The sequence below is a fragment of the Poecilia formosa genome, unplaced genomic scaffold, assembly GCF_000485575.1.
Source record: "Poecilia formosa unplaced genomic scaffold, Poecilia_formosa-5.1.2 Scaffold11, whole genome shotgun sequence".
In the NCBI taxonomy this organism is placed as follows: domain Eukaryota; kingdom Metazoa; phylum Chordata; class Actinopteri; order Cyprinodontiformes; family Poeciliidae; genus Poecilia; species Poecilia formosa.
The window spans coordinates 1,765,775-1,781,657 of NW_006799950.1; the positions used below are offsets into that span (position 1 = coordinate 1,765,775).

General features: G+C 39.9%; 1 protein-coding gene across 4 annotated transcripts in view; it reads left to right on the forward strand.

Moving 5' to 3' along the window:
- The first annotated feature begins 722 nt into the window (after window positions 1-722).
- grk4 (G protein-coupled receptor kinase 4) overlaps window positions 723-15,883 on the forward strand; it is a 56,839-nt gene continuing 41,678 nt past the window's right edge. For 2 of the 4 annotated variants that reach the window (XM_007543896.2, XM_007543888.2), the window contains exon 1: window positions 725-1,080. In XM_007543896.2, coding sequence (XP_007543958.1) covers window positions 1,029-1,080 — 52 coding nt within the window. In that variant the 5' untranslated portion in view covers window positions 725-1,028. Of the gene's footprint in view, window positions 1,081-1,781; window positions 2,051-15,883 lie in introns of those variants that run through there. The other 2 variants (XM_007543873.2, XM_016666697.1) reach the window with 2 other exon arrangements.

Here is a 15,883-nt window from a genome sequence, read left to right on the forward strand (position 1 = left end):
TAAACTTTGATTGTTGTTAAGGACAGTAGATTCTTAACAAATATGGCAAATTGGAGGAATCTCCTTGTAGATGTTTTCTATCTGTTATTTGTTGGCATCACAGCTCTTTCTTCTTACAGTAGACTGTCATTTAAATACTTCATTGTTCTTTCGCATGCAGTCGGCACGAAACATTCTGTTTGTGGGTGAAACTGACGCATTGGTTGGACTCCCACAGAGGACGGCATCATGCTGTGCCAAAAAAGACAGAAAAAGTGTGACATGACCCAACCAGAAACAACCACCGCCACTTTAAGGGACTGTGGACAATTGGTAAAGGAAAACAAACGCTCTGTGTCATCAGCATAGGTTTTGTCAAAGATGTAATCAGGTCAGGGGCAGCATTTGGATGTTGAATAAAAGTGCCCTGAGAACTTAACCTTAAGGAATCCCATGCAGCAGTTTTAGCTCAAATGTGCAACTTCTAAAATGACAGAAGGCAGAGCTAATCCAACCAGAGGGCCCTGGGCCGAACATAATGCAGCATATGGACGTATGGAATATGAGTTTGTGTTCAGATTTAGACACGACTGTCCATAAACAATCACTTCAGAAAACCAGAGCTTTGGAAATTCATGCATTTATGTATGAATGCACTTGTGATTGAATGTGCGGTGGCTGCGGTGGTTGTAAATTGATCCCTCCTACTCTCCCCTGGTTCGCTGCGCAGAGGAGGGGTGAGGAGGAGGAGGAAAAAGAGGAGGAGGGAACCGGAGCAGGAAGGAAGACGGGCAGGCAGGCAGGCGGTGAATGCTAACAAGCTCCGCTGTAACCATAAAGCTCCGTAGGCTCGGGTTTGACCAAACATATGGGATTGAAAAGGACCGACGAGCGCTAATTGAGTCCTAATATGCGCCAGTGCCGCGTTCGCCCTGTGCGCGTGCAACAGCCTCGCGGCCGTCGGCACCTTTGATCTAGAAAAACCGTCTTTTCTTTCTTCTCCTGCTGAGTGAAATGTATCGAGATTGCACGGGATTCACATTCTGACAATGGAGATTGAAAATATCGTGGCCAACACGGTTCTCCTGAAGGCGAGGGAAGGTAAGTGGCCGAAACGGAACCCTCCACCCCCCTAAAATAAACCCGAATCTATGTTTTTTTTTTCTCCCCATCCGAACATGTACGACATGAGGAGAGCCAGAGCCTTCCACAAGGCTGTCCTCCTTGTAGGATTTATGCTTTCTCTGTCCCCCCCATCACTGCGCAGTGCTCTGTCTCCAGGCAAACCTCTTCAGATGAAATCATCTGCTTGTGCACCGGGGGAAGCACTTTGTGTTTGTCAGCCAGGTTATTGAACATAAGGCCCAGAAAGGCTGGAGATGAACAGCGCAGGGAGTGTTTTGCAGCATCGCGTTGCATTGGCGGGTGTCGAGCAAATTTTTTCACTCAAGGACCTGTGCTTATTTACGATGACATAACCCCATGTAATGGTGCTCAAATGAAAGGTTGCAGGGTGTGGAGACATTTGGCTGCTCCGTGAGCTGCCTGTCTTACCTTTCTTTATTGTTTAAACCTTAATTAGGAAGCCAGGGTGAACGGAGGGGTGTTTTTGCCGCAGACATATATTTCGCTGCAATGCTGCTGATTAGGAAATAGGAATACAGCGAGAACTTTCCACGCAGAGGAAAGAGGACTTCGGTGGTGCAGCAGCAGCTTATCTGTAAGCAAAAATCCCACTGTTTTTACAGGGGACCGTTTCACCGGACTGTAAAGTGTCCCAATGGCCTTCGTGTGCATATTCAGAGGCCTTCAGTGCTTCATTTACCTTGTCATGATTTCACGACCAAACGCAAACAGCGCTGTTAAAATGGATTACCCACAGCAGCAGTGGATAGGTTTTAACTGGGCCCTGTTTTCTTCACATGGCAGCAGTTTTTTTTCTTCTTCTTCTCTTTTTTTTCCCCCGCATGTCGTTAAAAGCTGCTTGGACCTGACATCAGTGGCTCAATACTTGCCAGAGAACACAGTCTTCTATCAGTAGTGGCTCTCAAAAGGCCTTTCAGGGATAAAAGTGAGTGTGTTCAGAGATCGGACCATAATGTAATGCAGGTAAAGCTGGAAGATGTAAATGTTTGGCTGATGGTATTTAATAACATGCATGTTACAGAACCTGCTATGTTCCGTTTTGACATCATTATTTTAATCAGTTAAGGTTGCTCAAGATCATAATCAGGTCTTTAAAAGTCTTGTGGTTTTTTTTTTATTATAATTTTTTAGCTGCACCTAGAAATTGGCTGATGACCAAAACCGGACTATTTTTCAGCTTGTCTGCCCAGTCAGGAACTGAATAATCACACTTTTTTTCTGATCACTGAACCCACCGTAATTGTCTAATTAATATATCTCAGTCTTCTCAGCCACATGTGGTATATAATGTTAATTAGGTCATCAGCAGATGCAAACTCTGGGCCACCACGACTCTGCTACAGCTGCACAATTTTAGGAAAATGGCAAAAATGGCATTATTTATATACTCCTGGGAGTATTGCTGCCATCAGTGGGAGCAATACTCCCAGTACAAGGGTGGCGCCAGACTCGCAGCAGATCTTAAAAAAAAAAAGAGAAGTTTCATTGAAGTGTTTTTTTTTTTTTTTTTTGTTTGTTTCTTAAGATATTCAGTATTGAGAAATCTGCTGTTTTTTTAAAATATGGGTAATTTATCTCTCGCCAGCAACAAGGATACATAAACTTCGTTGACGGTCTCCCTGGATATCGCTTTATTCTTTCTTTTAAGTACTTTTTTCTTTTTCTCTTCCGAGAAAGCAGTGCTTGAGCCAGCACACTAATATTTTTGAAGAGGCTGTAGTGAAAACAATATCTATCTGAGTGGAGTGCAGTTGTTTAGCCTAGCTGCAAAATGGCATGAATAGGCAGATGTGTTGGTTCATCGGGTCCAAGCGGCTCGCGCTCATGGACAGAGGGGTTTATCAAAACCTTAAGAGGTAGTAGCACAACCCTCTTCGGTGTGGAAGTTTTCAGTGTTGGAAGAAGACTCGGAGTTAGTTTTTTTTCCCCAATAACGTGAATGTGTTTGCTACAGATTCAAGTCGATTGTTCTTTCAAGTTGCTACAATTTGTATAGTGGGGGAACGGATCATTCTGCTCCTTCATCATTTTGCAGTTTTGTGATTTTGGTCATTCCCGGCCTTTTGGATTGAAAAGAGCCATCTGTCACAGGAAGTCAGTTCGTACCCATCTTGGGTGTGTCTCCTTTAGTTGTGAAGAGAGTCATCTTAAGCAGCTAACAGGAAGGCTGAATGTATAACTGAACGAGTTGGCTGCAGTTGGTTCCTTTGAGCTTTAGACCTCTGGCTGTGGAGGATGCTAGATTCAGGAGTGTTTTCAGTCTTTACAAAACAATCACTGAGGTGAAAGTTTCGCACCTGTCCAAAGTTTCACTCTTGGACTGAATTTTACAACCAGAACAGCAAGTTAATTGAGACTTTTTATGTTTATTATATGAAACGATCAAATTCATCTTAGAATGAAACGTGCTTGGTTCAGCACATATGATTTGTTTTTTAACAACCATTCTTTTGTCACTTTCTTTCATTTGATGTAAATATAACTGCATCTATCTAGAGATATTTACTCAAAAGTAGACTTCAGACATTTTTCATTCAAGTCCACAAAAATCTTCCTTTTTTATAACAAGACAAATGTGCAAACTCTTAAGTTAAGGATCTAATTTAAACATCTCTTACTTGTAAAAAATAAAATAAAAATCTGACTGAGCAAGTTAAAAAGATGTATAATTTTGTGATTATGGTTTTTAACAAAATTTTGTTTTTCTTTTCTTTTTTATTTTTTTATTCCATATGGCACAAAGTTTGAACATCACTGGTTTAGTGGTTCCCTAGTTGGATTTGTAGGGAGGCGTCATTCGCTTCAGAAATCAAAGTAAACAAGTAATGGTAAAATATGTTCATGCTTCAGATTTTATAACAGACAAACTGTTGAAAATAATAATAAAAAATATATATTTTTAATATTATTTCAGTTGTATTGTAATCTCTCTTTAATGGGATTACTAACTACTTATTTACTTAATGGATAATCTGGGTCTCTGCCATTATTATTCTGGTCAGAGTAGCAGAAACTAAAAATCAGAAATCAGCCACTGATCTCTGTTGCATCTTTACTCATTGCATCAGAAGTGTTCAAATGGTCACCAGCATCAGAGTCGTCTCCGCTCTTTAAATATGACTTCATACAGGAAAGACTGTCTCTCTGTTTCATTCAAGGATTAAGAAGCTTCTGTTTCTTCACCTTTGTAATTTACAGCAGCACATCTTGGCTAAACAGATTTTGTTTTTTGTTTTTTTTTCTTAAAGCTGCGAGCAGTGGGTCGAAGCCACAGAGTACGCAACAGTCTAACATGCAGATGTGTCCTTGAGCAAATCAACTCTCAGACGTCATTAAAAGCATAAAAAGTTAGTTTGTTCTAAAACATCCTCACAGGCCCAGTTGGTTTCAATGAGCATCTCAGTCTCAGAATGTAATCTCACCTCCTCTTAGCTTTTAAATACTATTTATTACACATTCTTTAAGGTTTGGTGTTTGGCATTAGAACTTGAAATGCCGACAGGAAGTGGGACTGGAGCTACATCGTTTAAATGCGGACTTACTATGACTGCAAACTTGACATTCCTTAATGTGGCAGTTTTTTTTTTTTTTTTTTGTTTTCCAGGACATTTCTGTTATGGACCAAAAGTTAAAACAATGTTCACATTTCTGCAAACACAGAAGAGCTCTCCGCTTCAGTATTGCCTGGCAAATGTCCTCCTGCCCTTTGAACAGATTTTTTTTTCTTTGTTCATCCTCCTTTACTCTGATGCATATTAATAAAATTCAGCACAACCAGCTGCCCTTGAGGTTTTCTGATTGGTAAATGCGTTTCACATGTGGCTAATATAATCTCAGAATCAATAAAACTGTTCACTGAAGGCCTTAAATCTGGAGAGCTTTAGATAATGTACCAAGGAACAGTCAAGCTACCCAAAGAAACCCAGTGTTCAGGCGGGAGAATCTACTGACAAGATGAACTTTGCAAACTTGATCTCTATGGAAGAGTAATAAGAATAAGTCCATTGTTGAAAGGAAACCACAAGAACATACGGCAATCCTAGGTGCAAAATATGTGATACTGAGGCAAAAGTTCATTTTTCAGCAAGGAACACCCTTTAATATGCATCCAGAGCCACAATGAAAGGATTTGGACCAATGCATATTGATATGCTGGAGTGGTCCAGTCAAAGTTCAGATCAGCTGTAACTGCACTGAAGGTGGTATATATATAAATAAGTCTTTTTTTTTTTTTACCAGGGGAATATAAATAAATATATGGGCCACCCAAAACCTCAAAGTGCATTGAACTTTGTAGATGTAGCGTGTCAAAAAGTCCTAGGTTGAGTAAATACCATTTCCCTGCAAATACTCAGAACTCATCAGGTATTGTCTGAGTCAGCAAAAATAACAGCGGTATCTCATTATAAGCTATGTTGTGTTTAGTGCTCATTTACTAGTTAAAAAAAAATGTTTGTGACTTTATAGCGTACTGGCAGTACTAGTGCATTCGTTAGCAGCTCTTCACAGTAAACGCTATTTAAAAAGCACTTAATCATTTGGAGACAACGTTATCAGAGCCCATCCTGCAGGCTCCACTGTTTACAACACTTCATAGCATATTAGTTGGCAGAGTACCCTGTTAAAGAGTCGTTCTGGAGCAGATGGTCATGTTAAGTGTGCTGAAAAATTGTGTTTACTCATGGGCTGTAAAACACTGGGCCTACATTACATTAATTGCTTTTGTTCAGACCTTTTCCCTCTGCCTTGTCTGAGACCGTTTCTAAAATCACATCTATTGCTTATGTGAGGTAAGAAACTTACAAACCAGCCAATTATATTGTTTTAACTAAAAATGCTGTTGTGTGTGCCTGCGAGGAAATGAAGCACTCGTGCAGAAAAGTTTTGAGACATGCCGTCCTCTAAGACGGCCTGGAAAAGTAAACATATGCGAACCCCTTTGTCAACAATGAAGGAAATTTTAAAAAACTAATGACCAATCCAACCAGGTATTGCCGTTTAAATGAATATTTGATTAGTTTAAAATATCATATAATACGCAACACTATTTTTAACCCTTTCATGCATGATTTATGATCCCTTGTGTCAGGATTTTTTTTAATAATAATTTTTTTTTATTTAATTTTTTTTAGTGATCAATTGTAATTTTCTCCAAATACAAAGTTGGAGCTTACTTGAAAAATACATCAGTAGTGTTGTTTTTTAGGTGTTATCTTATGTTGCAATATTTTTTTCTATCTACAGTAGAAGGAGAGACCGGGTCGGTTGGTGTGGCTTTTTTTTGTCTGTCGGCCATATTGGATTTAACAAAAATAATTTCATGCATTTGCAGCTGATGGCCAGTAGTTGATAATGTATTTTATGATGCATTAGTGTCCACTTCAGTGGTCTGTGTGCATTTATAACATTAAAAATCCACAAGAAGCACAAGAAAATGGCTTTTAGACAGCTCTCCACTGTAGTGACCACTATGCATGAAAGGGTTAATTAAACACCAGGCTTCCTGACAATATGTTTGCATATTTAAATCTGTCCATTAACTTCAAAATAGTCTGTACTGGCTCCGGTGACACGGTTTTCTGCTGGCTTTTTCATTGTGGAGTCAAACAAAGCAAAGCCAAGGATCATGTGTGTTTGCTTTTCAGGAAACTTGATCTCAGACCTCTTAATAAAGCTTAGAATAACATCTTCTGTGAATTTGGTGACTTTTGAGTGGTATCTTATATGTCCCGTTTTGTTTTTTTATGTGTGTGTGTGTGTGTGTGTGAGATTTAGTCTGTTTTTGTTCAAGTCTAGAAAAAAAGCCAGTCCTTTCAGAGCTGGTGTTCACAAGTTGCATTTGGATGAGTGTTTTAAATATAGAGACCGTGACCACTTATGGCAGTGACATGGTTTTTGAGAAAGTACGAGCTGTTCGGACGAGGGGGGGGGAAAAAAAAAGTTTGGTTGGAATCTGAACACGTGTTGTGGCGGGATGGAGCGTGTTGATGTAGTTGACATTTTATTGGTGATCTCAAGGAAAAAGTAATTGTAACCATCCCAACCGAACTGTGAGAAAAGAACACAAAAATTTTTTTTTTATATATATTGTTGGTAAACCTAGGATTCATGATGGTTTAGAAAGTTTTGCATCATCATGAATTACAATCTGTCATTATCACGATAAATCACAATTCTTGTCACTCATATTTTCCCCTGTTTTGATCAACAGTATGGTAATTTCATATTTTCTGTACCTTTTAACTAGTGTAGGTTTTGAATTATTAGTTTCTACTCTGAAAAGAGTAACTTCTTCATTCAAAGTGATATTTTAGGACTTTATTTACGTTCTAATGCCTGTGGATTTGCAGATTTTTTTTGTTAGTTTTGAGAGATGATGTGCTACTGCAGCTGCTATTGTCGGGTTTTGTTCCTTCAGGATTTGTCTTTACTTGTTGAATTTTTCTGTAGATTATGGTCATTATTATAATGCAGTTTCCTTGTTTAAATGAAATGATCACAAACTTGGAGAATCCTGACCAGAGACGTCCCTCTTGTCTTCTTGTCTCATATTAGTGAGAGAAGATTTCAATCTGTTTAAAAATTGACTTGATACACCCTTTCATATAGTTTGTAGATACTCTGTGTAGGGTATAAAGTGTAGTTGCAGTGACATAATACCAGTAGTATTATATCATGTTGAATTTTGCGGTGAATATTATCAACCATGATTTACCCACATTTTCATGACTCTTTTTTTTTATTTATTTATTTTTATCTCCAACATCATGAAAACTTTGAACTTTAACAAGCCAAAAATAATATTGACTTACTAAATTTGCATGCATGGCACTTGAAATAAAATTGTATAATCTTCAGCAGTTTCTTAGAATTGTATTGGTTGCATCAACATTGTGATGATGTTGATTGCAGTTCAATATATTGTACTCGACACACAATCATCTTTTTACAGTTTTGTTGCTGGGATTCATCTCCTCCCCCTCACTCAGTTGTGTCCAACAGTTGAAATCTGTTTAAATATTATGTAATATTTTACCTGAAATATTTTAGTGTCACAATTATTGGATCCATGCAGATCTTTCAGATATTAAAGTTGTCCTCATTACTGCCTTTTGATATGTTGTGCAACACAAATTGGTAAATATTTCAATAATTGTAATAATTTGAAAAGTTTTTTCTCCACACCAGTTACAGACCAGTGAGGACACTGATACAACAATCAACAATTGTTGCATCAGTTGAGAACGTGTTAATGCTGGACACGTTCTCCCAGTGAAAGAAGGTCGACTTTGTAACCGTCCCTTTGTATCTCTGAAGGTTCAGGTCTGAGTCCATTTCTGCTTTTATCTGTAATAATTGAACCTCTCTGGTGACTTTGATTTTTCCTCTTGATGTCCAATGATGATAACTTTGGCTTTATGTTCAGACGGAGAAAGTGCTGGCACAACCAGAACTTTGTTAGAACATTAATTTGCTCTAAACATCTTCGGAGTCACCTGGTGACATCGTAATATAGAGTTGTGCATCATCTGTTTTGCTATGCTAACTTAGCTTATTGTTTGTTAGCTGAGCTAGTGAGTGCCTATAGGTATTGGGTCCCAGGGCCAAACCTTGGGGTATCCCTCATAAAATGTTTGTCCGGTACAATGCAAGAAATGTCCCAGTTTTTAGGGAAGACTGGGCCCAGTGAATTACTGTGCTAGAGTCCAACCCATCTCTCCCTTTGCTCCCATAGTATTTCACAGTCAACAGTGTCAAATGCTGCACTGAGGTCCAACAGAACCAACACTGTGGTTCTTCTACAGTCTGTATTTATGTGGATGTTATTGAATTTTGACGAGGGCAGTGTCAGTACCGCGGTGAGCACAGAAACTGGACTAAAAGACGTCAAAGTGGTTGATCATCGTGAAGAAACCACTTAACTGTTGAAAAACAGCTTTTCAGTCATTTTGGCAAATAACTCAAAGTTGTAGATTGTTGAGATAATTTTTTTTATCATCAGTGGCATAAAAACTGTTGCTTTTAAAACCTCAGGGGAAACATCTGATAAGAGGGATGACCTTATCTGTAATTTTTGTTTTAGCTTTATACTCACTACACACATATTACATTAAACACTGTTGGCAGCATATGTCAAGAGTGTAGCAGCTCATCTGGTGAATATAAGTATATTTACTTATATTTGTTTTACCAACAACTGAGGGTGTATAATAAAAAACAAAAGTAACAATTAAGCTCTTCCCTTTTTATTATGTACAAATAGGATGTGCTGAAGCAAAAAAAGTGCCACAGGCTGAAAGGAAAAAACTTTAACTTATAAGTGATTATAAAAAGGCCAATAATTCAATCTGAAAACTTTAAACCTTGTTTGCATCTGACTTTGTCAGCACAACTTTAAAACTTAGTTCATTTAAAGAATAACAAGTATTCATGCACATATTCAGACGTTTACGTCACTATAATTTGTTTTACACATTGTATTAAATTAAATCTTTGTCAGGTGTAGTCGTCTTCATGAAAACCGGAATGTGGTTAATCCATCGATTACACTAACCCAGCAAAGTTGAGTCCGGTAATCCTTGTTCAACAAATTTCTTTATGCGATTGAAGCTGGATGTTTACAGAAGAACAGTGCAGGTGTTAAAGGGACACACCTCTGTTGTTGGGGCTATAAATCCTTTGTGCGCCCTGCCTCTTGGCCACCGGCCTTCAAATTGCAGGCTAGCAGGTCTCTCAAAGCCCTGGTGAGCGTTCATGTGTGACGTTAGCCGGCGTAGCTTTATTAGCTTTGCGGTTGTCGCTGGGCAAACACTTGTTGTCATCACTCTGGGGTGTTTCCTCCAGCTGAAGCTCGTAAAACACATCGCTTTGTGACGGTCCCTTGATGTGGGACTCATTTTACATTTATAACACCCACAAATGGGCCATGTGGGGAGAGAGAGAGACGCGCTGTGTTGCATGCTCAGCTCCGCTGCATGCCACTCGCTGTGTATGCGTTTAGCTGGGTCGTTAAAACGTGACGAGGCACTTTTTTGAAGCACCACAAGAATATAGGGATGGTTAAACCAGCTGTCTTGTTAAATGCAGAATAACGCCTAACAAGACGGCCGTGAAGCTGTTTTTTTTATCAATGTACAGTGCCTTGCAAAAGTATTCATACCCATTTTTCTTCAGCTACAAACTTTACAGTTTAAAAAAAAAAAAGTCATTATTCTGATTTCATCAGATTTTTCCCACAGTCTGGAAAAGTCTGGAACCTGCCCCCAGTTTTCTTGATCTGCTTCAGTGAAGGAAATGAATTCCTGCATTCATTTCTTATAATGGCACGAAAAGCATCAGAAGTTACCTGATTAGTAGACAGGACCCCATCTGTGTGTAATTTAATCTTGGTATAAATGCAGAAGTTTTCTATGAAGGCCTCTGCGGTTCGTAGAACTTTAGTGAACAAAAGGCATCAAGATGACAAAATGTGACAAAGTCCAAGGGAAGTGAATAACTCTGCAAGTGCTTTACAACCACAAGTTTACCCCAAGCTAAAGTTGTTTTTCTTTAATGGGAATCTTGTCGTAAATGTGCTGAACGTCAGAGGTTCCTCCTGCTTTTTTGACTTTTCCTCTGGTAAGATTCCCAGAATCGCCATTTCTGCGTCTGCCCTTGGTGTTTCATGTCAGTCCACCCTTCAGGGTGACCTGGCGTCCTGTCTTATCAGAGATAATTGCGTGTGCGTAATAAGTGCTGCGTGATCCAGCCTCAAGGCCTTGGTGATCGTCTTCCTGCTCCTTCAGCCTGGCCATGAAATCGACCGAAGGGCCCTTCATCAGAGGGACAGCTGGAGATAACTTGCATCCAATTCTTCTTTCATTTTTGCCCTTTTAGACCCACAGAGTCAGCCTGTGTCTCAAGTTTAGTCTCACAGTGTTCCCTCGTCCAGCCGTCCCTCCCCCCGTCTCCCCCAGGAGTCTGGGAAAACAGGGGTCGGTTTTCAAGCGAGATCTCGCCTCTGTTTGATGGAATATGTCGAGTTCAGAGAGAGGGATGGAGCGGAGGAAGGAAGGCCTTGCAAAACCCACACAGCAGTGCACTGCTGGAAACGAGAGCAGAAGCACACGTGTGTGTGTGTGTGTGTGCGTGTGTCTCATTCTGCTCATGTGAAAAACGGCGAGTCCTACCTCATGTGAGACCCACCGCCATGTCCTGTCCTGCCTTTCTCCTCAATGCCGCAATGCTGTTCACAGTTTGGTGCGTGACCCACACTTTCTCCCATGACCATATGGCGCTGGAGGAAAATCTGTCTGTAAAAAGAATTAATGAAGGCATGACGAGAGGAGAGCAGTTTATAATGGCAGCAAGAGGGAGGTGAGGATTACATTTGCACATTTCTCCTGATGTGCGTCTTTGAGCGCGCGCTTACAGACGGATTACGTTATGCAAACACCGGGCCTTGGCTCGGAAAAGGCGACGAAGTCCGACGCAGCTAATGTTTCTCCTATTAGGGGGCTACACCAGTCAATCACGCACTGTAAGGTGGAGTGGCTGGAAAAGCAGCCAGCAGTTCATTTGTTACCACCACGCTCCATTGTGCCTGTGTGCGTGCATGTGTTTGTGTGTGTGTGTGTGTGTGTGTGTGTGTGTGTGTGTGTGTGTGTGTGTGTGTGTGTGTGTGTGTGTGTGTGCTAAGCTCATTTTACAATGGAGCCAACAGTGGCTGACCATCTCCTTGCTTCCTACCACTTTATCGTTGTGTTTCTGTGAGAGTGCTGCAGCTGTTGGATCTCCACCTACAGACTCAGAACTATTCATACCGCTGACAGATAAAGGTTTTAAAGTAACAGGTAGCTGGAATTGGTACTGAAGCTTTGGAGCGGCCCAGACGGAGTCCTGACTTGAATCTGGTAGTGAGTGCTGAAGATTAGGGCAATGACCTTGAGGCTTTCCAACCTAAAAGACTTTGAGCTTATGTGTTTATTACATGCAAAGAAGAGGTCAGCTACTATGAAAAAATGATTTGATTGTTATATTACCAAGACAGGCTTTTTAAATAATTTTATGAGAAGGGGATATGTAACTTTTTCAACATATTTCACATTCTAGTCATTTCATTCCGATATTTATGCTCCTTGTACTTTGCTCTGTTAGCGTTTGGGAAATTCCTGTCTTCTTCCCAATCATAAACAAACTTCTTAGATGAATAAAAATAGCTGTAGCTAATAACTGCCAGGGTTATGAGTTATTGCGAGCCTAACTCTATATTCAGTCCTCAATGCAACTCTCGCCGGCACAGAGTTGTGACTGTGAATATCCTGGCAAAAAGAACATGCTGGTAAACACTGCTATCAGTGTTTTTGGAAAGTTGGAAAAGTAGTTAAGTTTGTATTTTAAGTTGCTTCACAACATGTTTGGATTTGTAGAAATGCAGTTTATATTTCTCTCTAACTCCCATGATTGAGGCTTTGTCAGTGTTTTTATTTTTACCAAACATTGCTTCTTTTAGACGAGAATCTCCAGAATTTGAGAAGGAATGCGTGCAAGCGTGGCGTTTTTGCTCCATGAAGATTTTTTTTGATGGAAATAAAGACAAGCCGGGGAAAAAAGAAAGATTGACCACTGCTGTGGGTGTTAAGTAAAATCTTAAGATATTTTACTACTTTATAAAACAGAATACACATGCTTTTCTTTCATGTTTTTAATGACGGGTGTATCAGACATCACTCATACACCAGTATTTTGCTTAAAAATTAAAAACTGTTAACAAATATTCATCAATCTGGATTTTTTTTTTTACAGAGGAGTTAAGTGTGTGTGGAGGCACATTAAAAACCTAAAATAGAAGACAAAACAGTAACAAAGAACATTGAATGTTTTTTTAAAAAAGAAGTTTCATATAAATGGAAATAATCTCACTCATTCTTTTTATTAGTTTTGTTTTTCTTTTCTCCACCCAGGTTGACGAACTTCGACACAAAGCCTTCATCACGGCATTAGCAATGACACACACTTCATGTTTGCAGTGAATCAGCTCCTAAGGAAAGTTGTTGTGATTTCTGAAAAGACAAGATATTTTCTGTTTGTACTTTTGATCACGAGAACCTAAAAAGATGCAGGAATGCTTATTTAGTCTTTGTTGCATTTCCTTTTCGTAACCTGGTGACGGGCAGAAAAATAAGCAACAGTGAGCTAAGGCGAATAAAAAAACCCGACTCGACACACGTCGGCCATTTATGGAAACAAAAGTGCATCTTCATACTCGAGCAGCAGGTTGATCATTTGACATCAACCCGTCAATTTTTTTTTTTAGTGCTACTGTCACTTAAAAGAGATGCGGCGGCTTGTCCCGTGATGTTGGAGGATGATCTCAGCCCCGGTTGTGGTTCGGCTGTGAACGCGCAAAACTTCCCTGAAGCCGCTGTTTATGGAGGGCCCCTGCTCTCCTGGAGGAGAGAACCAAAGTTAAATAAATACTCGCTCCATCCTGCCTGCATTAAGGGCCTGCACACATGGCTTTGACGTCAGAGTGACATTAAACAGGGTGGGGTAGCCCAGCTGGCTGTGACAGACGTATGTGCACATGCTCCCCCCACTCCCACACAGCTTGCCTTCTCCCGTCTTTTCTTCTCGGGAACCTTGACCTGTTTTGTCATTTCTTTCAGCATTTCAATGCGGTCCGATTTATTTAATCCAAACTTAAATCGACAACTTTTCATCCTAAAATAATACATAAATACTGCCAGTTTTGAGGCATAAGACCAAGAACGTCACAATTAGCCTGGGTGTTATTTTTTATTTTTATTTTTTATTTTTTTGCACATCTAGTTTTATCCATCCTTCTTACTTTAGTTCTTTACTGCTCCATCAGAGTAAAACATTATTTCACCGCTATCACATACTCTACTCAGTGAGAGCTGCCCTCCTTCTGCATGTCCCGATTTTTTCAGAACACCAGTAGATTTTCTGTTTGTGCGCAAACTAGTCTGAATTTGCTCTTGTATTTGCCCTCCAGTCCCACAACTGGTCTGTCGGCATACCAGCCCTCGGGAATATCAGTGGGATGAGCTCTTCAGAACTTCGTCAGAGCAACATGATTAGTTGTTGCTCATAATCTCTCCATTCTGGTCGTTCAGGTTTTGACCTCAACGTGGATTCTTTTGAAGTTTTGTCTGACTGTTGTCTTTTCAAAGAACTTACAGCTTTCGGTCAGTTTTATCCAATTATCCAAATCCATATCATCACATAATTAAAGAATTATCAGTTTCATCGTTCTCACTTGTGATGTGCAGATTTTTAACTAAAAGCTCAAACCCAAACCATCTGGTTCACTCACGCTTGTTCAGGATATGTGTGTGTGTGTGTCTGTCTGTCTTCTGGTTGTACAGCATTGCTGTAGTTAGAGAGGGCCAAATCTAAGTAAATAATTTCTCCATTCCATATGAGCGACTATGTATGAGGTAAAAAACTGGATTGGTCTGGACGATTTGATGGATGGGCTTCTCTGAAGCTTCGCACTATAAAGTTCTCCTGGTTCAGTACTGCCATCGAGGAGTACCGGGGTTTTAGGGAGCTGTGGTTGTAAAAATACAAATATTTCATACTGTTGTCATTTTAAGTTTCCAGAGAAAATGTCAAATTATGTTTTCTGTCTTTATGAACCACAGAGTAAAACTGTGCTGACCATCCCCCACCTGTTGCTATGGACTGTCATTCACTGAGCTGAAAAGAAGGCTGCTGTACTCAACTTTAGGTTGTTTTAAACCAATCCAAGTCCAATGTGTTTGTTAAGCCGCTGACTGCAGGCCCTACCTGTGCAGATGGTCTGAATAATTAGCCAGACTATATCTCACTATGACTTGTACTCTGACTCACAGGAGCACAGTGTACTTTTCTGTCTTTGTATTGGAATCAAAATAATAAAAAAAAGTAATTATGTTAAATTACCGTATTTTTCGAATTATAAGTCGCTACTTTTTTCCCACGCTTTGAACCATGCAGCTTATAGACCAGTTTGGCTTTTCTGTGGATTTCTCTTCAACCACAAGGGGGCTCTTTAGCAGGAAGTGAATCATTGGACATCAAAATTGGAAATCAAAGAAGAACGCGCTAATTTTCATTTAGAACAAGCACATGCTAGCAGCAGGCACGACGGAGAAATGTTTTCAAACTCATATGATGCAGCTTTTAAGTTGAGGGCTATCGATCTGGCATTACAGGAGGAAAATAGATCCGCTGCACGTAAACTTGGCGTGAACGAAACCATGGTTCAGAGTTGGATACGGAGGGCTGAGTGCTCAATAAATCCAGCAGATTAAAAACAGAGAGTGGCAGATTATAGCCCAGAGCGGTTTATAGTTCGGAAAATATGGTAAATAAATTTCCTCCAAGTGTTTTTTTTTCTTTTAATGTTGCCACACGGAAAGCGTTTTACATTGGAGAACGTTGTTGACTTAGAGAGAAAAGAAGAGGGGAATATCAGATGAGAAGGAACATCATCCCCTCTTCCCTGCAACTTTAGCTGGAATGTTAGTGAAATGTCAGATGCAGGACAAAAGCAAAACACTAAAGATGTCTTGTAGTTAAAACAGTTGGTGTGGAGTCATTCAAAGTTCTCCAGATGCATGAGCTTTCACCGACTCTGCACCAAAACAAACTTCAAAAAGAGTCATGAAGAGTAAATGTCAAAAAGTTGCCTTAGACACCAAATACTGTCCGAGTTAGTTAAACCTTTGTGGTTTGGTCCCAAGAATAGCAGCAACACTTTAGCAGGATA